Source organism: Thunnus albacares, chromosome 17, assembly GCF_914725855.1.
Source record: "Thunnus albacares chromosome 17, fThuAlb1.1, whole genome shotgun sequence".
NCBI classification, from domain to species: Eukaryota; Metazoa; Chordata; class Actinopteri; order Scombriformes; family Scombridae; genus Thunnus; species Thunnus albacares.
Genome location: NC_058122.1, coordinates 18,070,943 through 18,098,670, shown reverse-complemented (window position 1 = coordinate 18,098,670; position 27,728 = coordinate 18,070,943). Strand labels below are relative to the sequence as shown.

The 27,728-nt window shown below is 42.7% G+C and overlaps 1 protein-coding gene across 1 annotated transcript in view; it reads left to right on the top strand.

Annotated features, from left to right (window-relative positions):
- The window catches only part of adgrl1a (adhesion G protein-coupled receptor L1a), a 67,273-nt gene that overhangs the window by 32,584 nt on the left and 6,961 nt on the right, over positions 1-27,728 (top strand). Inside the window, exons 5-23 of the mRNA XM_044331893.1 lie at positions 2,458-2,472; positions 10,642-10,849; positions 11,072-11,336; positions 12,511-12,838; positions 14,309-14,602; positions 16,022-16,125; positions 17,163-17,348; positions 17,552-17,590; positions 19,356-19,536; positions 19,647-19,769; positions 20,669-20,880; positions 20,984-21,157; positions 21,763-21,972; positions 22,587-22,807; positions 23,106-23,172; positions 23,353-23,444; positions 23,586-23,754; positions 24,015-24,170; positions 25,331-25,427. Of these exons, the coding sequence (XP_044187828.1) occupies positions 2,458-2,472; positions 10,642-10,849; positions 11,072-11,336; positions 12,511-12,838; positions 14,309-14,602; positions 16,022-16,125; positions 17,163-17,348; positions 17,552-17,590; positions 19,356-19,536; positions 19,647-19,769; positions 20,669-20,880; positions 20,984-21,157; positions 21,763-21,972; positions 22,587-22,807; positions 23,106-23,172; positions 23,353-23,444; positions 23,586-23,754; positions 24,015-24,170; positions 25,331-25,427 (3,141 nt within the window). The remainder of the gene's footprint in view (positions 1-2,457; positions 2,473-10,641; positions 10,850-11,071; positions 11,337-12,510; positions 12,839-14,308; positions 14,603-16,021; positions 16,126-17,162; positions 17,349-17,551; positions 17,591-19,355; positions 19,537-19,646; positions 19,770-20,668; positions 20,881-20,983; positions 21,158-21,762; positions 21,973-22,586; positions 22,808-23,105; positions 23,173-23,352; positions 23,445-23,585; positions 23,755-24,014; positions 24,171-25,330; positions 25,428-27,728) is intronic.

Below are 27,728 nucleotides of genomic sequence, written 5' to 3'. Positions count from 1 at the left end.
AAAAGAGACAGAGGAGGCTAAGTTGTCCTGCAGTACTCCAACAATACGTGTGTGTGTGTGTGTGTGTGTGTGTGTATTTGAGAGTGTGCGTTCCTAGCTGTACTCATTAGTGTGGGAGTAATTGATAGGGTTGTAGAGAGCGCTGAGCAGAGTGATTAAGGGGAGAGAGGGCAGTGGCTTATTTCTCAAAAGGGCCCTGAAAGAGAAATGCTGAATGAATCTGACAAACAACCAAGGTGGCCTTAAACTAACCTCCTGCTCACTGTGAGGACAGTTTGATGAGTTTCTGTCTCTTTTCTCTGTGTTTGTGTGTGTGTGTCTTCAGGCATGTGTGATGATCTTGTGTGTGTCTGTGCTTAGTGTCTATTTTTCAGGACCGCCAAGAGCAGAAGAAAATGGAGTCAACAGAAGTCTTCCATTTCCCCTATTCTTCTTCTTCTCCCTCTCTGCAGCATTGAAGACGTTTTCTTTCCCTTTCTGTCTTTCTCTCTCTCTCTTTTTCTCTACATGACATTAGTGCAAATCACTCACATCATTTTCCTCCTGTTTAGGAAAACATACTCAGAGGTTCATTTACAGCATTGCATTTAGTATACCATCTTTTGAGGACTGTAACCTTACACTTCCACAAAGCAGAGAAGCTCTGCTCTTCTGGTCTCCTCATATATGCCCCCTGCAGTTGCCACAGAGAGGATGAAAGCTCTGGGTGTTCTCCCCCTCTCCTAACCTTGGAGCTAATGATTGCACTCACAGTTGGTGGCAGGGATGTAATGCTTTCTTGCCCCCTGCCCCAGCTTCACAGGACTCGTATTCATAGTTTTGCAATGTTTACCCCTCTAGGCTGGAAATGGCTACCATTCCCCAGGTCTTCATGGAGGTTGTTTGTCCAGTTTGATCTTGGCATATGATGATAAATGATCAGTGTTGCTGCTGATACTGATGCTGCCTCTGCTGTACTGCTGCCAAGATGCAAGGCCATCCCCCACAAAGATCAGGCTACTGCTGCTAACGCTCCCTTTTTCCTTTTTATTTTGCACGCTCGATTTTTTTTTTTTTTTTTTACATCTCTCTTTCTCTCTTTTGCTCTCTCTCGCTCTCTTTTTTTTTTTTTTACCGGCAACCCTGCGAGGTGTCGTGACAATTTCACAGGGTTCTTTGGGGACATCAGACTTCCCGTGACACACACATGACAGTCACACTCGCAGCAGGAATCCACCAGCCATGTGCCTTTTGACACGTCTTTTCCCCGAGAGACATGACGATCCACTCGCACACCACTTGTGCGCATAAGACAGGCGTGTGCCAGCGCTATACTGTGAAAGGCTGACCTGAGATCCTTGCTCGCTCCCTCTCGAGTCTTCAGCTGCTCACGGACTTCCCCAGATAAGACGACATGAGCAGGTACCAAATAGAATCACGGTCATGGGGAGCCACGCCCTTACCTGCTTGTGTCAGTGGAGGCCACGGTGTGACTCAACATATCAACCTATTGATTCCTGTGTGATGAGCCCGCTGTAGACATTTGTCTCATCTCTCTTTTGTCTCTACCCTCTTTATTTTTTCCCCTCCCCCAACCGTGTCTCTTGGTTTCTCTCTATGTTTCTGAGGCGTTCCACTCTGTCAAGCCCTCCCTTTCCCCTGTTGTTTGTTCTCTTTTTCTTTGATGAGCCAGCCTTGGCCAGGCAAGCCGGCAGCTCCCCATTGATTGGACGGTCGATGGGTTGAGTGTTTTTGCTGGCTTCTATAGTGAGCTTCCTGACTCTGTAAATTGAGCAAAGCCAAAAGCACCGCTTTCTTTAGATCAAGGGACCGCTCTAATGTCAACACAGACTGTACTTGGGGAGAGATGAGGAGAAAGGATCCCTCCGACGGCAACTAGCCACAGATAGAGACATCCTCACTGCCACTTTTCCATCTACCATCCCCCTCATCTCTTTCTTTACCTTTCCCATTCTTTGTTTACTTTCACAGCTGAAGAGGACCACAACACTGTTTCTCTCTCCAACAGGTTCCTGGAGCTGGAGTTTTGGGGCATAAGGGTAACTGGGAGGGAGTGAGGGAGGGATGTGGCAATAAGAGGGGTGGAGGTGGGGTCGAGAGTGTGTGGTTGAGGGTGGATTGTGTTGTTGGGGGATTATTGATAAAGCTGAAATGAAATGGAAATGGATTTAAACCCAGGTCAGGCCATTTTCCCCTCCTCGTTTTCCATTTGAGCTATCCTTTCTCTGAGTAGCCAACCATAACACAGACAGATAACTTGCTTTAAAAAAGAGAGAGAGAAAGGACAGCGTTTTATTTAATCTCAATTTTCTCTTTTTTCCTGCACCTGTTTTTCTTTCATTCTCTTTACTTTCCCTATCTCTCTTTCTCTCTTTCTCTCTCTCCCTCTCTTCCTTACTGTCTTTCTATTTTTATCTTTCTATCTTCTTCTTTCTCCTTTTTCCGATGCTTGAATAGAAGTGGATCAAAAAGGTAAAGACCACAATGAACATAACAACCACAGCTCGCCCCTTCCTCCTCCCTCCTCCTCCTCCTCCTCCTCCTCCTCCTCCTCCTCCTCCTCCTCCTCCGCCCTTGTCTCCCTCCCTCCCCCCATATCTCCCTCCTAACCCAGCACCTTGTGTAGTGGTCATGTTTGATGTTGATATCCCTCCCTTTTCTTTCTCGATCTCTAATCGCCTCCTATGCCCTTCTCTTTCTATCTCTCTTTGACTTATAACCAAAACTCTAAAATCCTTCTAGATTTCCTCCTTGGTTCTGATGACACCAGCCTGACCTGCACGCATGCACACACACACAAACACACTCACACTCACACAGACACGCATACACAAACATGCATATGCACATCAACTCTGCAAAAAAGCCTCATGGGAGGTCAGTCCAGTATCTATGAGAGATAAACTAGAGATACACTTCATTCCTTTCCTGTAAGAAGTAGCACATCTCAGCTTAAACTTACAGACAACATACATTCATATCATCTCATGGATGGCAAATCTTTCCTCTTTTGACCATCCCTATCAAAAACCATCTTCTGCTTCACACTGTTACCTCACACACACCCGATGATTCACATTTCTCATGAAGTTTCACTCATTTCGCTACTGCGATGTATTTGTCCCTCCAGACCTATAAAAAAAATCCTCTCTTCTCTTTCTTTACATTACTCAGCTGGTCCTTTTCTCCATACTGTATCTCTTCCCCTCTTTTTTTATTTTCTCAGGAACAAATCAGTTTGTTGCTGTTGTAAACCCAAAGCAGAAACATGGTGTTAAGAATAACACAGTAACTGGCCAAAGTTTCACCCACATCATTTTTACAGTATCCCATTTCCAGGTGCTTCAGTGTCCTTCTCTCATTCTGTCTCTCTTTCTTTCTCTATTAATCACACTTTCATTTAACTATTTTACTTTCACTGTCCCCTTACTTACTCACTGTCTCTGCTTATTTTCTCTGTTATGTTTCTCATCCTCCCTTTCTTTTGTTCTCTCTCTCTCTCGCCTTCCTCTGATTGGTTTATCTCTCAGATCACATCTGGCCATCACAAGCAGCCGCAGGCTCTTTTGAGCATCTCTCACACTCTTCTTCCTCTTCCTTTCTTTTCTCTGTCTCTCCCTCTCTTTCTACAGTTTGTCACTGCCACCTCTCTGTTTTCTTTATTGCACATGCACTGTGAACTTGTGCCCCCTCTTTACCCGTCCACGAGTCAATCCCTCCTGGTTCCTTATGTGTTCAATGAGGCTCCGGAGGGGGAGGAGAGGGGATGGGGGAGGGAGGTGTATCCCCTGTAGGGAGTGCTCCAGCTCCTTGTAATGGCCCCTCTGATGCATCAGAGCCTCGGCACAAGCACTCCTAAAGAGACCCAATCAGCGTGGCCAGGCACCTCAATCACTAGCTCCTCGAACAGAGATAGATCTGACCCATATCCAAGGTCATGGTGAGAGTAGTGGCCATCAGTGCAAGCTTCCCAGTGAGCCTTAACTCTCCCTCTCAGGTCCCCACCCTCCTCAACTCTCTGAACCCCCACCATTCACATCTGTCTCAGCCTCAGCCATTCCCCTGTCTGGCCCCATGGCTAGATCCATATGTTGGAGGAATTAACTCTTATAGAGGTTGCCATTAACTGGTTTATGGACCCCTTTGTCTGTCATTGTGTCCATGGCTTTTCATTAACATGGATCATTGTCCCACATTTTTCTCCCACTGCAAGCGGCCATTTTAGTTCTCTCTCCCTGCTTGCAGTGGAATAGAAAGCTGCAAACCCTCCTACTCCTCGCCCTCCTGCTTCCGCCTCACTCAACTGGTTATTTTTATTTACTACTCTTCCTCCCACTAACATTAAGATGAAAACCCCTTTCCTTCGTCTGCACTCCTGCCCTTACCCACCTTAATCCATCCCACCACTGCTGCTAAACACACTTCCTTTCTCTGTTTATGGCTGAATTAACATTCCAGACGTGTGTCTTGCCCGTGTCTGTCAAATTAATCCTTACTGATTGATCCGCTGATTGACAGATTGGGATTGGGATGAGGTGCGTCGTGTGGTGATGTCACATGCTGGAGATGCTGTTCAATGAATGTCCAATACTTGTCACCCTACCTACTGTCAGGCTATTTTAAGACCACACCAGCGTCAGCCGCCTCTACTTCTTCTCATCACTCCCTCTGTCCCTTTTCTCACCTTTTTTGCTGACAGTCTTGCAGAATACACTACCCACATCATTACAGTATTCCCTTTATCACTGCTGACAGGACCAAACAAGTGTCCACCATATTTTTCTCACCTCCAGTTTGTTTGCTTCTAAAGGAAAAGGGGCAAGAAAAGGAAGCAGTATTAGACTACTGTGCACAATACTTGTATTTCCATGGAGGATGGGGGTGGGGGAGCATATGGGGACAGAACCATTGCTCACAAAAACAGCTTTCTCTACCTGTGATTTTGGAAAAGTGAGGGGGAATGAGTGACAAACCACTGCATCGTGTGACAGGAAAACACAAAGAATGGCTGCGAATGGAGAGAATGAGAAAGAGCAGTCTCTATAGAGACGATGAGTAAGGCAGCATCGCCTCATTAGGAATGACCCACCACACACAAGCACAGTCATGTGACCAAGGCAGTGCAGACAGCCTATTCAGTGGCACACGGAGATAGGGATGGGGATTGACTGTACATGCAGAAATCATTGCATTGTTAGAGCCAAGGAACAGAGAGGTGAGTGGATGAGGCAGGTGGTCATGAATATAAATGACAGAAGCTGGTTTCAGGACCTTTATGGAGAGACAGCACTTCTGGCGAGTCTGATTCAGAGCAGAAAGTGGGAGGGAGGGACATGCAGGGCAGTGGCAGGCTAAGCTAGGCTAATGTTACAGCCATGCAGGCTTATTGTTCCCCCACCGCTTAAGTGTCAGTCAGTGTAGAGTATGCCCCTCTGTCGTCTACTGTATCTGCAGCCGTGTCCCGACCAACTTTCCTGTCACTCAGTGTCAGCTTCACTCTAAGGCAGATAAGACTTTGCTCTCAATGGACGATATCTCTAGCTGTTGCCAGCTTTTGGTCTCAGTGAAGGGTATTCTCTGGGGTGAATGTTTGGGTTGATAAAGGTGCCAGCTTGACACCTGCCTCTTCCACTGTCTGGACAGTGTGTGCTTGTGTGCATTGTTTGAGAGTCTGTGTGTGTGTGTGTGTGTCCTAAGAGTGTATGTCTGTGTGTTATGTCTGTACACGGCTGTTTGTACTGTATTGTGTTTTTACTCCAATGACTTGACCCCCTTGTAGTCTAAAAGGAAGCGGAAACACAATGGGAGCCCCTCCCTTCTCCTTCCTTACTTCTCTCCTCTTCTCACTGTCACTATATGTCACTCCTCAGCAAATTAACTCACTCCTAATTCTCATTTCACAGGAAGTAACCTATTTATTCTCTCTTACTCCACTTCTCTCTCGCTCTCTTCTTGTTTGCATACACAGAACACGCTCACATCCTTCTTCACCCTTTCTTCTCTCTTTCTGCCTATTTGTCACTCCAAACTGCACACATGCATGCCCTCACACACACACGTACACACACACACACACATACACACACACACACACACACACACACACACACACACACACACACACACACACACACATATGCATATACATATGTACAAACACAGTAAGACACACCTAAACACACTAATGGGCTGATGAATGCACATCAGCATAGCATCAAGAGACTCACTGCGCACTCATACACAAACACTAACCCTTAAAGCCCATTAGCTGTCCAGCATGGAATGCGGGGTACCATGCTATGCTCCATTCTGCCCCCTGCTGCCTGTGTGCTGCACCTGCCAGTAACAGGTGTGGGATTCAATTAGAGCAGCATGCTCTCAGCAGTCAGTCCTGTGAGCAGGCCATGACTATGGACTGGGCAAAAGCGTAGGCCAGCAGAGCCCTCAGATCCCTGTAGATACAAAAAAAAAACCCACAAACACCATGAGGATGCCACTTTAGAAACAGCTGCCAACCATTGGCAGGGGGTGTTTAGATCATCAAAGTTGTGCATTAACCATCACCATGATGCTGTCACATCAAACATGAAAACCACACGAATTGCGGAAGACAACTAAAATGAGAAGTCTAAATTTAGCCCAAAGCTGTCAGCACCCACTTTTAATTGTGTTACCAGTCAATCACAAATTGCTGTTAGATACTAATGGGAGATATTTACTGTCATTTCCAGGAGAGTTCTGGCGCTTTCATCATTTTATACTGCAGCCTCATATTGACAAGTAACAGCTGACCTGTGCCTGGGAAAGGGATTATGGAGATAAATAGTCAATTATTACAGCAGTATTTCCCTCTATGTGTGGCAGTAATTGGCATGCTAGAGTATGATAGCTACAGCCTGGGTTTTAATCCCTGATAAGGTAAGTTTCATTAGCCATCTGGCTAGTTGGGAGGGTAAAGAAGTGTTGTGTCGGCACTGCCTGGTGACTTCACAGGGCTGATCATGACTACAAGATTTCCATCTGCACCCAAACAGGAAATAATCTATTAATCTAACTATCTCACATAATCCCAGATGGCTCTTACTCTAGTTAACCAGCGCAAGCCAGACTAGGATAATGCCTAATCTCAAGATTTACGCCTAATGCTTAATGCCTAATGCCTAATACTTCATTCATACTGTGGTCATAATAGCCCTTTGTACTATAAGACTCTACTGCTAGGGTTTGGCTGCTCCAGCCTCCCACTGCTACAATCACCCTTCACGGTTAGAGGAAGAGAGAGGGAGGCAGAGCGACAGAGAGGCAAAAAGAGCTGGTAAACAAGAAGGCAGCCGGGAAGGCTGGGGAGTGCAGGTCAGACTTAATGAAGCCCCCTAGGCAGGGTTTGCAGGGTGTGAAGCGTGGCCACTGTTTCTGTTTGGCCTGTGAGTGTGTGAATGTGTGTGTATATATGTGTGTCCTCATGGCCTGCGTGTAAAGCCTGGAGGCCGTTGATGAGCCCCTTTGACACTGGGCCCACCCAACGACCAGTTCATTAGAATAAACCAGGGCTTGTTGATCAGCAGCCGGCAGGGTTCACACTGGAGAGGAGGGAAGAAAGAAGGAATATGGGGGAGGTAGGCAGAGTATGAGGGACTGTTAGTCTATTCTGCACCACAATGTTATTGTGGTTATGGGCCCAATAGAGCACAGACTGCTACCAATTTAGGAAAGGGCTGGAAGGTTAGGTGCAATAATGAACAGAATCACATAGAATTTTTGGAGGGACACTGTGGCGGGCATGATGTTTTGTGAGTAAATTGTATTGCATGCAACAGCGGCTATTGTGGAGATGTACTAGATTGTAGTCCAGTCGTCTCTTTCGCTAGCCTGTATAATATAGCCAGTCATGACAGAGTACATCAGTCCTTCTTTCCTCCAAAGCTCTGGATTCAGTTCTATACTTTTATTATTGGTCTATTAGGCGCTTCAATCTGGACATGATAGATATGAATGGTTATTAATATGATGTTAATATATACAGTATTGTATCATAAAACACAAACAATATATTGTATGTATTTTTCATATATGAAGGTTAAATACTCTCTCTGCTATTTAGCAATGTTAATCAGCTTGTTTGGTAACACCTGTACAAATTGCTAATCCCAGTAAAGACAACACCAGTAAAGGTGAATCACTACCATATTAAATCTTAACACACTGAACTTAATAGCATAATATACTTTGGTGGCATGTATCTTCCAAACTACATCTGATTTGCCATCATTAGATCATACTGTTGCTGTACAAGTTTGTTAAATTTTGCATGTGCTGCTGTGTAAAATGGGTGTTTTACTGGATTACTGACCACGAACCAAATTGTTGTACAGTGACATTATGGAATTGCTCCGCCTTCTACTTTACTTTTAATACATATCAGTTTCACTGACTACAGATGAGTTGGATGCATTGCATGCATATTAATACTTTCTTTTATAGTAGGTCATCCTTTTTGTGACTGTGGAGAACATACTTGCATGTTTGTGTTTCTTTGTCCTTTATTCTACCTTGAGGCTGAGTGTTCCTGGCTTTGTTTATGGGTCACCTACATGCAGAGTCGCTGCATTGCTTTCTGCATGCTGTTTGTTTCTCTATTTACAGTAGCATTGTAGTTTTGAGGCAGTGTCCTACTTTTATTAGTTGTTTTTTTTTTCACTTGATAGCTTTCTTCTCTGATAATACCTCACCCTTTACAGAGTGAGGTGTTTGAAATATTTTGGAACTTATTTGCAGTACACTCATGGTGTGCCTGGATTGATAAAGATGTCATTTGATTGTGGTGTGAGGAAGAGTTAGCATAGATGTTAAACAAAAAACTCATTGTTCAGCTGTCTGAAAGTGCCGGATATAACCATTGCTCTGAACATTATTTTGCATATTTCAGTCACCCACGTTCATATTTGCAAAGCAAACACCTCAGGCGTCTCTGCTTTCGAGTGAGCATTTTGGTTCGACAATGGAGCATGACAAGCCTCCTCCCTGTGAAGAGTCTGTATTCAGAGTGTTTGTTTATGCCTGAGCTTGATTAGATTCCTGTTTGGCTGCTAGTCTCAATCCCTGTTGGACCCCCTCAAACAGAACAGGCTAATTCCTAAGTGGCCCAGCACTACAGATCACCAACCACTATCAACAACAGCACGACAGACAGCAAAAAGAGAAAGCTGGATTTTCAAAAGCCTGAAGCCTGAAGTAACACCATTTCCTCCATTTCTCTATTGTGATTCTCCTCCTGCACCAGACTCCATGCAATATTCAAGACAGTTTGAGCCTAGACTGATCCATCACTCTTAACAGTGTGACAGTGACAGTGTATGAATGCGTGTAGGTGTGTGCATGCATGTCTTGTACTATCCTTGTGTGTGTTGGGATGGCATGCATGTGTGTGTGTGTGTGTCTATGCATCCGTGTGTGCTGTATGTCATCTGTGTCCAAATGCCCCTGCAGCGTCCAATTAGTTCAGAGATGCGTTCAATCATGAGGTGACCAGCAGGTGTCTAGTTCTGTTGTAACCCCAAGCCAGAAAGCCACATAAATAAGCTGGCAGAGGAGACGTGGGGACTCCTCAGCTGTTTCATTCTGTAGTGCCTCCAACTCTCTCTTGCCCTCTCTCTCTCTCTCTCTCTCTGTTGCTGGTACCACTGTGATGTCAGAGTGCCGAGGATGCCAGCAGCTTTCCTCATAGATCACCTGACATGCTTGGTGGTCCCAGGGCACTGGCTTTGTCAGGCAGGGACACAGTGCGTCAGCTAGCCAATTTACACCAATCCGTAGTGGATGTCCTCCACCTGCTTAAAGTAGACATCCTCTGTATGTGTGTGTGTGTGTGCTTGTTTGGTGTATGGATTGTGTGTGAGTGTGCCCATGTATTGTCTGTCTGTGTTTATCTATGTCTGTTTGGAATAGGGACAATTGTTTGTGTCTGTATTTGTGTGTGTGTGTGTGTATGTGTGTGTGGGTGAGTTGCAGCTGCGAAGGAAAGGGTGGCCTGGCCAACCTCACATCTTTACCCCAGGATGCTTTTTTTCCTTGACGCATTACTCTTGACTGAGAGCCAAATTTGAGTCCTAATAAAACAAGCTCCACAATTACAGTTTTACCACCCAGTAGCAGAGCAGAGAAGCAAAAGCCTTTGAAATAGAAAATGCACAATCAAATAAAAAGTAGGCCAAGATAAATTAGATTAGAGACCACATCTAAGCCGCGGCAGCAGCCAGAAATCTCCCATTTATCATATCCAGACACTTTCCAACCACAATGCTGATGTTCTACAAATGAGCTTTTATATGTTCCTTCATTTTAAATCTGATAATGTACCTCACCTCACTCCCCCTCTCCCCCTCTCGTCCATTCTCCTCCTATTCTTTGTCTCCTTTTCAATTCTCAACTTACTTTTATCAACTCACATCTTTCTTCCATCCGCTCTGTGTCTCTCTCTCCTGTTCTATATTCCATGGTCTTTGGCCTTTTCCCATTTCCTCTCTCCCTCCCCTGCCATCTCCATGATATCTTTCATTTTTATAATGCTTTGTTTTGATTTTGTATCTCTCCCTTTTTCCCTCTTCTCCTCCTTTCTGCTCCAACGCCCCTCCTCTGCTCCAGTCTTTGTGTGTCCGGGGACGCTACTGCGGGTGCAGGCGGCCAGCTCTCTGCAGGAGGCGGAGCACCAGGCGGGGGCATGGTGTAAGGACCCGCTGCAGTCTGGGGACCGTCTGTACGTTATGCCCTGGACCCCCTATCGCACCGACATGCTGTACGAGTATGCCTCCTGGGAAGACTTCAAACAGAACCGCGCCACCACCACCTACAAGTGAGGGCGCCTCCCACTGTCCTGGATGATCAAATAGCATCTGCTGCTGTATTGATTTATTGGCTTTTGATGTGGATATAGATGGTGATAGCAGAATGGTCCCACTGTGGTGTCAGCTTGCTCACCGTGAGGCCGTCTTGTAGGACTGTGTCATGCAGAGTAGATGGATTGGCTTGTTCTCCTGGATTTCTGCACCACTCATGTGATTCTCTCTCCTAACAGGTTGCCCAACAGAGTTGATGGCACGGGCTTTGTGGTGTATGATGGTGCAGTATTTTACAACAAAGAACGTACACGAAACATAGTCAAATACGACCTAAGGACGCGCATCAAAAGCGGTGAGGCCATTATCACAAATGCCAACTACCACGACACCTCACCCTACCGTTGGGGAGGGAAATCGGACATTGACCTGGCTGTGGATGAGAACGGCCTCTGGGTGATCTATGCCACTGAGGCCAACAACGGACGACTCGTGGTCAGCCAGGTGGGAGAGCAGCGCCGCACAGAAGGGGATGAGATGGGGATTATAAATGAAAGAGTGGATTATGTCGAAATCTCATTTAACTAGTCAGGCAAAAGGTCATATGTCACAATGAATGATTTACCGTTGAGATTACACAAGTGTACTGCCAAATGAGATACAGAGATATTGTTGGCCAGGAAAAAGAGTCACGTAAACATCCTTTGCAAAAGGTTAGGCATAATTTCAAATCCCATCATATCCAAAAACTAATCTTCAGAAGGAGATGAAATTTATTTAGTTTTGTAGGAGCACCACAACCAGTTTGTTTCTAGCGTAAAACAGTGTATTTACTTCATGACTTAAAATCATCAAAATGTGGCCTTGTCAGGTTGTTGACTCATTTCTGTATCAGTATTTGTTTTTATTGTACACTTTGTGTTAAACATATCATAATCAAAACATGATCCATCACCTTGGACTTTGGAACATTCATATTTTAATATCAGTTGGTTGTTTGTTTCTTAACAAACAATGCTGAAATCAGGTAACAAGTCCCCACATAAGCAGAGTTTGAATGAATGTGTTGTTCAGATAGACGGGTCCCATTTATTATCACTATCTTTGACCTTACCAGGAAATTGTATTTCAAGCTGCATAAGCTGAACTATCCATCTAAAATATCAAACCCTGCATTAGCTATGAGAGTGTGTAATAATACAGCAACAAAGTAATAAACAGGAAAGTGACCACTTTCATCATCAATTGTTTACATTATTGTTGAGAGGTACCATTTATGCTTCTGTGGACTTTTGTACAGTGATAGAGGTGTTCAGTAAGCACCATTTAGCTTCGGAAAAAAGGTGGAACAAACTGCTTAGTCAGTGACTATGAATGTTTGAACTGAAAGGAATGAAATTATTTTAATCATTTAATGAAGGTAGAGTCGCTACCTTACCATAGACTTTCACCAACTGAGCTTCTGTGCAAAACCCTAAACTCACTATTCAATATTCCTTCAAACTGCACACACACAAATTAAAAAGGATATTGAGAAATTAAAGGAAAGGAGACTTGCTCTGCTTTTAGTCTTGAAGACTTTTGAATTTATACGTTTATACATTATGTAACCTACAGTATGATTGGTGCTGTATAAATTAAGCCTTTGTTGAATTCACCATTTCTTTTGTGCGCACAGGTGAACCCTTACACCCTGCGCTTTGAAGGCACCTGGGAGACCAGCTTTGACAAGAGGATGGCATCCAATGCCTTTATGGCATGTGGTGTGCTTTACGCAGTGCGGTCCGTCTACCAGGATGATGACAGCGAAGCAGGTGGTGACCTGGTGATGTATGCCTACAATACCAACCATGCCCGCGAGGAGCCTGTCAACATCCCTTTCCCAAATCCCTACCAGTATATTTCCTCTGTGGACTACAACCCTCGAGACAACCAGCTCTATGTCTGGAACAACTATAACGTGCTGCGCTACCCTCTGGAGTTTGGACCACCAGATCCAACCACAGGTAAGGAGATGTTCCACAAAAAGCACACAGGAACATAGAGGGTGAACATTGGCAAAGAAGCTTGTGGCATGTAGATTTGCACATTTCTTCTGGGGAAATTGCTTTTTTAATTCTATTATTGTGAGACATTTTGAAAAGTAAGAGGTTGTCACAAAAAGTAGTCCCACTGAACAGACCATTTAGTTTTTGCTGAGCTCATGCTATAGTAACCTATGAGGGTTAACAGTGGACAAGTTGGTAATAAGGTATTATTTGTAACATTGAGCAATTGATCAAGGCAGTTGTAAAGCCCAGCTGATGTTGAGTATTAACACTTGACACTCCAAATAAAATAACATTGTCTTCTCTTGACTCGGACAGCAAATATTCTGAATAGAACAGACCCCACAGTGTTTTCTTTCTGAAGATATCACTTAGGTTACAAATTTGCAGATCTGTGTATTTCCAATACATAATATCTGTACTCACAATAACTGTCTCTCTTATCATTATTTCATATTTATTAACATGAAGAAACACCTTGTGATTTATGAATTAGAGTTTTGGTTTGTTTTAAGTCAGACTGATCCAGTATATAATTTACTATGCAGTAATACATAGAGTATGATGTGTTTTGCTTCATCAGGGAACATTTCAAATAGCCCATGCTGTATGTGTTTGTCATCTTATCTGACATTTGGGCACCTCAGATACCACCAAATCATTATATTTCCATCCACAGCCATAGTTACAGTAAAGAGCAGCCTCTCAGGTATAACTGCTGTAGCACTTCGTATCAACTTCTCTGTGTCATGGATAATGAAAAAGTCATTCTGAAATGATAAGGGAGAGGATGAAATGAGAAAATCACACTGCATTTTGGCAGTCCATCAATATGAGAGGGAGGTTTGGATGTACTGTATATCTGAGCCGCATAAAGGCCTGTATAAAGCTCGGATTAGGCCCAGAGAGTGACGAGGCAGAGACAGACGGGCAGCGGCACTCACAGAGTTGTGCATTGACTCTGCGTTTGATCATTTAGGATTTTTTAGTTGTGATGTGTTGCTTTTATCTTCACATTAGGGATGGTTGTTAGTGATGGTGACTTCTCTGATACATTTGATCAATTATTAAGTTCTTCCTGACTTGTGATGATGCCTTCTCTCCATCTCCTCCTCTGCTTCTCCTCCTCTCTCTGGAGAACAGGCTTTGAGAGGCCCAAAAAAGTATTTGTCACCCCAATTATTGTGAGGCTAACTTTTGAACTCAACTTCAGAGCTACATCTTACATTCACATATGTCTGTCCTTCACTCTCTTGATCTCTCTTTTATTTTTTTTTTTTGCTTTTTTTCTCAAGGTTTTGGTGCTCTCCAACAAAACTCTATTTGCATCCTCTTATAACTCTCTAGATGTCTGTCTCTCACTGTGTCTCATTTGTTGCCTCTAACTCTTTTTTTCCTTTCTCTCCATGCTACTCTCGGTTTCCTCAGGTCCTCTGACCACTACTCAAGTGACCACCACTCTTCCAGCCAGGCCGTTCACCTCCAGTACCAGCCCCTCTACCGCCCGCCCTCTGGCCCCTACATCACGCCCAATCGGCTCCATCAACAAGCACCCTGATCTTCGGCCAATTACAGCCACTGTGCCTGTCACCCGCCGGCCACCCCGCCCTCCTCAAGGCCCGGAGCCGCATGTCTGTGAGGCCAAGCTGGTTCGAGGTGTCCAGTGGCCTACCACACAGAGAGGAGAAACAGTAGACCGCCCGTGTCCCAAAGGATCTCTCGGTGAGGACATCTGCATGTGTGTATTTTTAAACATGTGTGCATTTTTTTCCACTCCATGAAAAAAAACAACATATGTTTCATGTTGAAATGTACCCCCTCTGTATGTCCTCCATTCACGTGGGTATTTGTGTGGGCAATATATCTCTGTGCGTGTGCCCAAGTGATCAGCATGTTTGTGCTCTCACACTTGTTTTTTTCCACTGTTGTCTTCTTCTGTCCCTGCATTGGTCCCACCAGCAGGCACAATCCCCTAGGACTCACAGATGAAAGCCCGTCCTCCACAAATGAAAGGCTCATCTCCCACAGAAACAGAGCTGATTGAAAGTGGTGAATAATGAAATGAAAGGCTAGACAACAGAGGCTTCACCTCCCTTTTTGCTAGTTTCTATACCTCTAAACATGCAGCCATCAAAAAGCTCTCTCAGAAAAAAAGGCATCTCCCTCCATCTTCCTCTCCAACGGCTTTCGCTGTTTCTGTATGTTCTCTCTGTGAAAATGGCAGTAACATTAAATTAGCAGCTGGCTTAATTGCCGTGTCTTGGCAGAGTTCTCAAACCCAATCTGTGTTCGATGGAGGAGAGTATAGAGAAAAGCAGGAGAGCTGGGGAAAAAAAATCAGTGGGAGAGAGAGAAAAAGGGGGAATGAAATGCAACACCACATCTGCTCTGATCCCTCAACAACTGTGAAGCGTTGCTGCATTGTCTCTGTCGTGTCTCTACTCTTCTGTTCTGCTTCTATCTCTCTCTCTCTCTTTCTCTCCGTGGTCTCTCTTCTCTTTTTCCCGCCTTGTCTTTGTGACTTGACGTTGGTTATTTGTGTCAGCAGCAGCGGATAGACCCTTCTCTGGGTTTATCCCTGTGTGGTGTCCTTTCTCTGAACCCTCACAACTAAACAGAAAAACCTAGGTGGAAATGAGGGTTGGTGGAAGGTGTTTCCCTTTAGGTGTTTTTATTTGACGGTGAGGGATCATACCTGATGTCTTTGGTGTGTGTCTGTGTGCACAGAGTGATATTTTTGTGGTACATGTGCATATGTTCCTTTTAAACCATTCCTTTTACAGCATGAAAGCCTGTTCCACCCCTGCCGTCTTCTTCCTCCCTTTCTCTTCCCTCACTTATTCACTGCCCTACACTCCATTATTTAACCTTTTCCACTTCTGACCCATTTTCTCTCAGACTTTTTACTCTACCTCCTTCTTCTATCTCATCTTCAAACACTTTGAGTATGGCATTTTTAAAATTCATTTCATTCCATTTTTCTTGTGTAAAAAAAGAAAAAAAAATTAAAAAAGCTATTGCACTTTTTTGTGCTTATCCCTCTCCTCCACACTTTCCCCTTTTTAATTGCAGACACCTAACGCTTATTATCTTTTCATTACTCCCCCCTCCCCTGTTTCTTCTCCCTGTGCTGGTCTCCAGGCATCGCTTCGTTCCAGTGTTTGGCTGAGCAGGTCATGTGGAACCCGCGGGGTCCTGACCTGAGTAACTGCACCTCCCCGTGGGTCAACCAGGTGGCCCAGAAGGTGAGACCTGAAGCCGTGCCTCCTGGCCATGGGTCTGTCCCATTCCTTTGCCCCAGTGCCCAACCATCCTCCCTGTCCACCTCCTCACACACATTAACATATCTCCAAGACAGGCCTGATTAAAATACAGACTCATTTCAACTGGCCCTTCGTTATAAGGCATCTGCTCTTAATACTTAATTAACTCTCTTTTTTCACTAATATACTTTAATTACAGCTAGGTTCAATTATTTTTTAAAATCAGGCTTAGGGCCTAGCAGCCTGTAAAGTACTCTGCCACTTCAATTTCTCCATCATAGTCTCATATAATGCATCATACCTGTGCAGTAGCTAAACATCATGGTCACTAGATGATGCAGAATAATTTTAATTCAGCTCACTGCTATTTAAATTACCAAATTGTATTACTATTAACACTGTAGTAATCTGATCATTCCCCAAATTTGGCTGTCAGATTTCAGAAAAGATGCGTACTCTTAGAGTACTGTAAACTGGTTCAGGCAGCTATATTTCTGCTGGAGAAAACCTGACTATTCAGCCGTGCATACCCTTGACCGGCTTTTCTTAAAGGTTTTTTAAGTGTGTGTGTGTGCCTGTAAGGGTAAGTAGTGTCACACTGAAAAGTTACATCGTTGGAAGAATCCATTATACCATCTCCTTTTGGCAAAAATCAATTGTAATTGGAAAGTGGTTGCTAAGGGTGTGATTTCCAAGTGAAACCACACTAGGGAGAATAAAAACTTCACAATGTGTTCTACAAGGTCCATATTTGTTTACTATGATGCGAGAGAGTCTGATAATAAAGCTCCTTCTTTGAAGGGGGTCTGGGGAAATCCGATTACTGAACAAAGAGCATGGAAAGTGAAATTCATTTTAATACTAGGACTAACACAAAACATGTGGTTTCTGTGTCCTTACTCTTAGTGTGCATGCAAATATTTATTAGACTTATTAGACTAATCAAAGCTGATCTGTTTTTATCATCATTATACTATCACTGTGTGTAAATATGTGTGCGTTTGTGTGTTTATGCATAGATAAAGAGTGGTGAGAATGCTGCCAACATAGCTGGTGAGCTGGTGAACCACACACGAGGTCGGATCCAGGCTGGAGATGTCAGCTCCTCCGTGCGACTGATAGAGCAACTGCTGGACATACTGGATGCCCAGCTTCAGGCCCTGAGGCCCGGAAACAAGGAGTCAGCTGCACGGAACTACAACAAGGTAGAAGCAAGTATAAACACACAAATAAGTAAACACATGCTATTATTTTTTGAAGGATTAGAAAAGAATGCTGCGGTTAATGCGAATTTACCCCCCTAGTGCACATGCAAGGACCAGTGAGTTTTTAATTTACAGTTTTTTCTGTTTTTTTTTTTTTTTTTGTTCGGCTTTTTAATTCCAGGCTTTGTTTTTTTCCCTTCCAGCTCCAGAAGCGAGAGCGGACCTGTCGGGCCTACATCCAGGTACTTTTTCTCTTTTATCTGCCTGCTTTACATGCCTGTGGAGTAGGAATGCTCTGTGACTTAGAATAACTGAGGGAAGATAAATCCTTGGGTAGTCTAGGTTTGTGGATGAGATTCCTTTGGCTCAGTGCTCTGTATTATGATTTATATTGCCTTTGGTATCATCACTTATAGAATTTCTGGTTTGTGCTGAAGAGCAGTGTGTGTAAGTTTTGGTATAACTCCTGGCAGACAGCAGGTACAGTATTTAAATGTTGGTGTAGTATTTCCTAGAGCAGTGAAAGCTGATTTGTCGTTTTTCTATTGCTCATGGTGTACATATCTTTTAAATATGGCTTTAGCTAATCTGGAAGGCATCTGTCTCTGACATAATCTTAGCTTTGTTACACTGTGATATACCCTAAATGTATAATATTGGCCTTGGCCTCATTGTTTTACACAATAAGGTACAATATCTCTGGCTCTGAGAAAAATGTAATTTGACAATAGTACGAAAGGCAATAGTTTGTGTTACTATACCCTTCTGTGCTTTTTCAATATTTGTGCAATATCTGTGGTTCTGAGAAAGCTGTAATCTAATATCACGAAAAGGCCTTGTGTATGCTTCTCTGTAATGATGAAATGCGGCACTCTGCAGTACAGAGTCTTTTGTGTGTCTTGACCTGTCTGCAGCATACAGTAATATGACACCCCATCTTCTGATCTCCGCTGGTGCAAGATGAATGTAAAGGCTGCATTATAGTTTGTAACTAGACCATTATTTTTGTCACTCGCTGCAAGGTAGCTCAGTATAACCACACTGATCAGAGGATAAAACAGAAACACCCTCAGTTTTTTTTTTCTCCCTCTGTAGCAGATAGAGTGCGTTCTGATGCTAAATTCATTTTATTAACAGCAATGCTCTGTATTCCACACAGCAGCCAATCCTTCATTTTGAGAGTCCTGAGCAAGAGAATTACATGAATCATCAAGCAGGCTACTCCAATAAATTGCATAGCTGATACAACCATCAAAATTGCCATTAAATGAATTGTAAGTGTGAAATAGAATTGGTAATATGTCTGACATAGCACAGTAATAAATGTAGTGCAGGGGAATGGTGAGTTTCTAGGATATTATAGTGGAATAGTAGTGACTTTGTAAGTGAAGTGATCAAGTGATATGGTTACATGTTATGATGCAGTGCACAAAATGAGTAACTACCAAGGAAAGAGTAAGAAACAAATCAGGTACTCACTGATAATTACTCAATAGCTCATCAATAGCTAATAGCAAAACAGATTGCTAGCGCTGTTCACAAACCAGTCTAATGATTAGTTACTGGACGTCTGTGAATCTGCATGCCAAACACTTTCTTAATTAATTTTTCCCAATTTACACAGAATCAAGTGCTAAATTGCACAAAACCAGTAACTAATTATTACCGCCTCATTATAAACAGTAGAGTATCATACTGAATAGCTGCGAGCAAGGCATCTTACTTAACACTTTTGTGTTTCCTCATGTAAATTAGAATATCTTTCTAGCCAACTGACAAATAGCATAATATGAATGGCACAAGGCTGAGACAGAATTAAAAAAAAGATGTTTTTTAATGTTTTTAAAATGATCATTTTTGGAGCATCATTTTCACACTATGTTTGTAATTACTTATGAGCTATTCATTAATTATTAGGTAGTTCCTGATTTGTTTGTTGCTCGTTTTTTGCTTTGTGTATCTTTTTGTAAAATGTTCCCAGCAATAGTAATAAATGCTTTGTGTCAGGCGGTGGTGCAGACAGTGGATAATTTGCTACGTCCTGAGGCTCTGGAGTCGTGGCAGGACATGAACAGCACAGAGCAGGCTCACACTGCTACCATGCTACTGGACGTACTGGAGAAAGGAGCTTTCCTTCTGGCCAACAACATGTATGGGAATCGCTTTTCTGACCGAGCGCCCAGCATTGGTAAGAAAGGTGTTAATTGTGGGTGCACTTATGAATAAAGTGAAGTTTGACTGTTTATTACATCTCTGACAGCACAGAGGAGTTAATAAAATGTTTGTTTCCACCATCAGATCTCGAGGTGCATGTTCTAAACACAGAGATGGACCTGCAGGACTTGTCCTTCCCACAGAACTACGCCAGCGACAGCACCATTCAACTTTCAGCCTCCACTATCAAACAGTACAGTCGCAACGGTCAGCAACCCTTACCCCACCCCACCCTTCAGGCATACAACTGAAAAATTGTACTGTCCTGTGCATCCCACTCTCTTATGTTTCCATTTGCATTTTCATGCGAGCTTAAAACAGTCTGCATGCAGTTGACTACGTTATTGGTTCATAATAATAGGCTAATCAGATTAACAAAAGCGCTGAGACAATTTCTTTTCTTGATGGTTTCTTAACAGCAGTCTTAATAGAATAGCTGGGGAGGCGTGTAGATTACAATCGGCCCCAGTCTGACAGAGCAATCTCAGCACTCCCTCTCTTCTCTCTTCCCCATTCCATTCCCTCGCTCCGTCTCTCCTCCATCTTATCCCCTTCTCTCATCTCTCTGGTTTCCAACCCCCCCACTCTGTCATCCCCCTCTCTCCGTCGTTCCCCTCCTCCCTCCGTGGCCCTCATCCCCAACCCTTTTCTGTTTTCTGTCTCCGCTCGGCTCTGCAGTGGGAACGAGATTAGAATGATTGAAACAAACGCACATGAAATATTCATATGGAATAATAAGAGATCTGTGAATGCTTGAGGGATGAATGTTCCATTGCCCTCCACATTAAATCTCGCTCTCTTCCACCAGTCAAAATGAAACGGTCCTTACCATCATTCTAACCTTCACTAACTCTCTCTCTCTGTCTCCCTCTCGCTCACCCTGTCACTCCCCACTCTCTATCTCTGTCACTCTCACTGCTATTACCATATTATGCCCCCATTTCTGTATTTGGTCTTTTTTTTTTCTCTTTCCTCTCCCTTCTCCTCCTCCTCCCTCCTTCTATTGTTTTAGTTGTATCTCCTTTTTCATTTAACATGTTTTTTTTCTTTTACTTTTCTCCTCCCGTTGTCTCTTTTTTATTCTGTTTCTCTTCGCTCTCATGCAGGACAAGTCAAGGTGGTGTTCATTCTGTATAAAAACTTGGGATCCTTCCTGTCCACTGAGAACGCCACAGTGAAGATGGAAGTGGAGGCTGGGTCAAGCCATGACCGGAAGCGCCTGGCGGTTAATTCCCATGTAATCGCTGCCTCCATCAATAAAGAGTCCAGCAGAGTGTTTCTCACCGAGCCGGTGGTCTTCACACTCAAACATCTACAGGTGGCTTAATTTAATCCTTATCATGCTTAATTTAAATTCTGACACATAAACCGTCATCAACATTTGCCATTATTTCTCTCTTTGTTTTTTTCTTTTTCTGCAGTTGGAGAATTATTACACTCCAAATTGCTCCTTCTGGAATTACTCCGAACGCTCCATGACAGGCCAGTGGTCCTCGCAGGGCTGCAGGCTGCTGGACACCAACAATACGCACACCACCTGCTCCTGCAGCCACCTCACTAACTTCGCCGTGCTCATGGCTCACCACGAACCCGATGTGAGTAAACAAGGGCGTGGCAGACACATGGTTAAAATGGAAGGCGAGTAATTTATGCAGACATTAATTCGTGCGAGTAATAGCGTTCGCTCACTCTCAGTCACACACCCTCACACACATGCACATTAATGTACCCTCTCAAGGCTGACAAGCTCTTTGTTTTGAATTTTCCCTTATTTCACTCCGACATTCAGGGAGGCACATGCTTACAAATTCATGTCCTGCTACTTCTAGCTGACATTCACATGAATTTGAATGTCATGTATTTTTTTTCAGGACATCTTTTCTCTTGTCTCTACACTTTAGCTCCTTGCATATATTTACAAATATTAAATAAAGCAATTTTGGTCTTTTTCTCCCCTCCCCCTTGTTCTGTCTATCTATCCCCCTATTGTTTCTTCCATCCACTGTTCTCATATCTGTCTCCTTACTCCTCATATCTCATCCCGCTGTCTTCCAAACACTTTGTTCTACATTTTCACTTCCTCTATTTGTCTGACTCTGCTGTGTTACTACGTCCCTCTGCCCTCTCTTTACCCCCTTTTTTTCCCCCCACATTCTCGACCCCCTTATTTTGTTTACCCACCACACCACCTGGACCTCAGTACCAGGGGCGAATGCACGAACTGATCCTATTTGTGATCACCTGGGTGGGGATAGTCATCTCGCTAGTGTGTCTAGCCATCTGTATCTCCACTTTCTGCTTCCTGCGGGGCCTGCAGACCGACCGCAACACCATCCACAAGAACCTCTGCATCAACCTCTTCATTGCCGAGCTGCTCTTCCTCATCGGCATCGACAAGACAGATTACCATGTGAGTTCGTAGCAACACGTTAGCCCGATACCTTCGAAGGGTGTTGTGCAGGATCTTGCTCATGAATAGGTTTAGGCTTGTTTTCTTGAAAAGGTATTGAAAAAGATTTTTACCGCTCTCTTAAAAAAGTGTAGTAATTACTCATTACTTTATCATTATATCCCCCAAATTTTTCAGTACATCACTCCTTTAAAACTCAGCTGACACGTCTTATGACTCATAGGATCAGCTTAAGTTTTTGCTTGAACATGAAATAGGGAGTTACAGCAATACACAATGTTTTTATTGGGTGGTGACTGTGAACTTTTTACCGAAATTGAGGCATTGTGTTTGTGATTACATACGTTACTCTATAACAAAATTAGTATTTAATTTAATTAGTATTTAATTACCACTAAATTATATGCACAGAGCCAGTCACTCAGGGGGGCAGTTTTTCATTTTTCCTCTATTAATGTCTGAAACTACTACCTGATAGTAATTCTGTTCTGTCCTCTCCTGTTTTTCACTCAGGTATATGCCTTGATCTTAACTGTTTCTGCTCCTTCATCTTAATATTTCCCTTCCTCCTCTTGTTCTCCTCTCTCTACTCTCTCCCTGGCTGCTATCCTCAGATTGCCTGTCCCATCTTTGCTGGCCTTCTGCATTTCTTCTTCTTGGCTGCCTTCTCCTGGATGTGTCTGGAGGGTGTGCAACTCTATCTCATGCTGGTGGAGGTCTTTGAGAGCGAGTACTCCCGTAAAAAGTACTACTATCTGTGCGGCTACTGCTTCCCCGCACTGGTGGTGGGCATCTCCGCGGCCATAGACTACAGGAGCTATGGGACCAAGAAAGCGTACGTGTGAAGACAGGCCTTTTGCACCTGCAGATTGCGAAGTAGGATTATGCTATTCCCCCAGCTGGAAATGTAATATGCAGTGCTGTGTGAACGGCTCTTGCACCTCCCCGCGGACTGGCTTTTCTGAACACACTTAGCCAAAGCCTGATGATTAGCCTTCATAAGATAATCCGCTGAGACAGGGAAATTGTGTGTGCATGCTTGCCTGTATTCTTTTGTGTGTGTGCGTGCACATGTCTGAGTGTGTTTGAGCTCAGTTGTTTGTAACTCTCTCTTCTCCTCTCTGCCACTCCAGATGCTGGCTGCGAGTGGATAACTACTTCATCTGGAGCTTCATTGGACCCGTTTCATTTGTTATTATGGTATTAGCTTTAGTGTCAGACAGTATTATTCCCCTCAATATTTTGATATCATGCAGTCAAACCAAAAGTATTTTACCATGCTTCCTTTGTGAGGTTATTAACAATGCAAAGTCAGTATTTTAGAATAGACTATATGGTTCACTGCACATTTATTTGATTCTCCCTATCTTCTTTCCTTAGCTCAACCTCATTTTCCTCATGATCACTTTACACAAGATGATACGCAACTCTTCAGCACTCAAACCTGACTCCAGCCGCCTGGATAACATTAAGTGAGTTCACTTAGTATTTATTTTTACATTGAAAAAATAAAATAATGACAGACTACAATGGCAGATGAATTTCTAATTTGATTTGGGTTTCCTGTATATCATGTCAATTAAAATTAAATTATTATTTTCCACTTCCACCAGGTCATGGGCTCTGGGGGCCATTGCCCTGCTGTTCCTGCTGGGGCTGACGTGGGCCTTTGGTCTCCTCTTTATCAATGAAAACACAGTAATTATGGCCTACCTTTTCACCACCTTCAATGCCTTCCAGGGCATGTTCATCTTCATCTTCCACTGTGCCCTACAGAAGAAGGTAATAATGCAAGAGTAATGTTAGAGTTATAGATATTATTGTGAATAAGCAGATGAAATATCGTTAAGATTGATCAATGAATAAATGGCAGCATATGTGTTCAGCATATAGAGTAATTGCAAAAAAGTACATTTTGCTATAGCATTCTGTTAAAAGCCTCTGTTGCTACACATTGGGTCCAGGTTATTGAAACTAAGTGTTTGTGTTTACGAGTGGCTTTAAAACCTGCCTGCTGTGCCGGTGGTGTTATTTTTTCACAGGTCCATAAGGAGTACAGTAAGTGTCTGCGTCACTCCTACTGCTGCAGCCGCACCTCCACCACCAGCTCCCACGGCTCCCTGAAGAACTCGGGTCTGCGTGCCAACAACCGCTACTACAGTGGCAGCCAAGCTCGCCACGCAGCGGCCCACAGACAGGTGCAGGCAAGACAGACCCACACACATAAATGAAGGCACACACAAAGCAGCATGCACACCTGTTTGTTCATCTCTACACATCAATAAGGCTACTGTTGGGTTTTAAAATCATGTTTTTTCTGAGAACAAATGAAAAGTAAATCTGCCTGTGCAGAAAGATGATTTTACTTGCTTTCAGTGGAAATCAGCTTGTTTCAGTAGAATGAAACGAAAAATCAATTTTCTTGAATAAAATGACTTTCTTGATAGTATCTGATTTATTTTACAACTCTGCCAAAAATTGTGTCAAAACAGAATAAATTGCTTTGGAAACAAGGGAAATTTTCTCACCCATTTTTTTTCACCTTGTTTAAAAAGGTCTGTTATGTAAGATTCTGAAGTACAAAATGAGTGTATCTGCGGAGGTTTGATTGCTGATCAATACCAATGACTCACCGATTACTTTGTGAACAACTCAAATTCACTTACTTACCTAACTTCTCATCCCACAGTCACGTTGTTCTCACTTTCCAATAATAAACACTGTACATTACATTACATTTTGTTCTTAGTTATGAAGCAGTATCAAAGTATTTTACATTGTGATATATAATCTGCTGATTAAACACCTCTATTACAAATCTGGTCTAATCAGCCAACGTCCTCTGTTGGGAAAATTTTACTTTGCCACACGTCTATCCATTACTGGCAGCCCTGTGCTTAATTAACTAATTAATAAAGATATCCTTTGAACTCCACGTGCTATATATAGACACAGACACCGTACGAGATATCCAGAAATACTGTACATGCTGGCATATGTGCAATGGCACAGAGACATACACACACTGACAGTTGTTTCTCACAGTCAACAAACAAGCTTCCCCACAATGTAATAAGACGCTTCCAAAGAACAATTGTATCAGCCACTGCAATCATGTCTTACACATCTCGAGTTTATTAGTGCCCCTCATGATAACATGACATAGCTGTGTGCCTCTTTACTCGACGCCTCAATCTCTTTGTCTGCCGTGTTTGCCTATTGTTCTTTGTGGATTAGAACGAGCCCTGCAGTTTTGATTACAGCAGCCCCACTGAGTTACAAAGTCTACCCACCGCGTTTCTATATTTAACGTGTTGTCTGTTTGCTGCCACTCACTGCGCTCTGCTCCTTCTTCCAGAGTCGGATCCGCAGGATGTGGAACGACACGGTTCGGAAGCAGACGGAATCTTCTTTCATGGCGGGAGATATCAACAGCACCCCGACACTCAACCGTGGTGAGCCCTCCCTCTGTTGCTGCTCTGCTTCCCCTCTGTTGAGTTAATGCACGCTTAAATGCACACAAACACATAGATTCTAACACACATATAGACATTAACTATTGACATGCACAAAGTATGGGACTGGAGTGAACAGAGCCATGCTATAACAAGTGTTAAATGTGCACATATGACGGTAATGTATGTTCACATGCCTTGTGTATTAAAGTTAATCAATGATCCAGCTTGTCTTGCATCCAGTGGACAGCAGTTAGTAGCAGCAATATCTTAAATTGAATAACATGGAGTGAGGGCAACTTGGTGGGTGGTGGGTTTCAGTTCATAGTGCAATGACGGCCACTGGTCAGTGAAAGCACTTACCAACAGCAGAAATGTATCTGGCTTGACCGCTCACACTCACATAACATATCTGTTATGTGAATGTGTGTGTAGGTGTGTAGTTGGCGTTACTGAGTTAATGTTCCTGCCAAAAACCTACGCAATAAACTCCCATTTTTGTAATTATGAAGGTTTAAGTGTATTTCTAATTTTTAATGGTTTAAAGTCAATAATAATCATTTTATTTAAGAAAAATAATACACTTGAACACATCTTGGATCACTTTTATTAAAGAATAATCCTTTATCGACTCCATAACCATCAGAAACAGTTATAATATGCAGCCATTTGCAGTGAAAAGAAGAAAGAGTTTTTTGGTTTTGGTTTATTGACCACATTCTAATATATTTATTAAAAAAAATTGTGGGCTTTGTCAGCAATAGAACAATAATATACTGGGCATTTTTCCATCGTTCCTGGTGTTTACACAGTCCTCCAACTTTTATCAAGACAGAGATAGGCATTCAGTGTCTGACATAAAAATATCTTAGAAGTTAGGGCTGAAACAATTGATAAAATTGTTTCAAAAGTAAAAATTATCAAAGACACTTCATTTACAAAGGAAATCACATCATAAAATACAGATAGTTAGAGATGTAAATATGAGTGAATTCAAGTTTAGATTATGAAACCACATTAAGATGTTCTCATTCTATTATAATGGCAGCCATTGTTTAGCCTGTGCTTTAAAGTATGGAGGGTTTGGCTGCTCCTCAATTAAAGTAGGTAGATTATTCCATGCCAAGGATGAATCTCACCAGTTTATTTTGTGTTTCTTGAAGTTTCCGTTTGAAAGCTTTGAAAGCTGTCTATAAGGGCCCACTGCCATGAACTAACAGCAGTGTCAAAATAACATTGGATCAGACAGGAGGCTAATAATTTCAGACTCTTTTCAGTATGGTTGCCTTTATCTGACATTTACCTTTAGGCCATAGCAGCATTTTGAAATTACTAACACGGCATCAATCTTAATGTCCAGGTCAGAGTCCTTCCTTAGCCTAACTCTCATTCCAAAAAAGACCTAGTCTTACCTAAGCGTACAAGAAGCCTTTTTCCGATTTGATTTCCTATTTTATTGAATAATCAACTAATATTTCCTGTATCTTCTCTTTATCCCTATGAGATACCAGGATAGTTGAATTGTCTGCGTAAAATGACAAAGAACTGTTGCTGGCTACTTTCATGTCATTAATAATAAGCAAAAAGAGTGTAGGGCCCAGTACACTGCCATGAGGCACTCCACTGGTGATGTTAAAAGGCTCAGAGAGGATCCCACAAACCTCAATAATCTGTCTTTGCTTTATTTGTTCATTTTATTTTGTGATTTCTATGATTTGAACAAAGACTAGACCAAAAAAATCAGTATCACCATGACACAATATCATATATTGTGTCATGGCATTTTGCAATAAATTATTGATAATTCAGCTCATGTACATATTGCCAAAACAGACATAATTCCTTTCTTTTATAAGGTTCCTGCTTTGTCAATATATATATATATATATATATATATATATATATATATATATATATATATATATATATATATATGTATATATCTATTTGATATTTATTTGTTTAGTTTTCACGTAAGTTACACAGAAATGTAGATGACATTGCAATATATTGTGTATCACAGAGACGCATGTGTTTTCAAACCATCATTATAGCGAAATTTTGTGATAGCACTGTATCATGAGAAAGCCTGTGGTTCCCAGCCCTAGTTTGAACTCTGTCCTCTCAGCCTTTTATAGTTGCGTGAGATCAATCAAATCCCATGTCCTCTTTGCAGGGCACTAGCAGTAATTTAAGAGAAAAAGACGTGAATAATGTGTGTGGAGTCACTGATTGTCTCAGCCTCAGCAACTGGTGGCGTCAGTGACACCGAGACGATCAAGGTTGGCTCAGGTTGCAGAT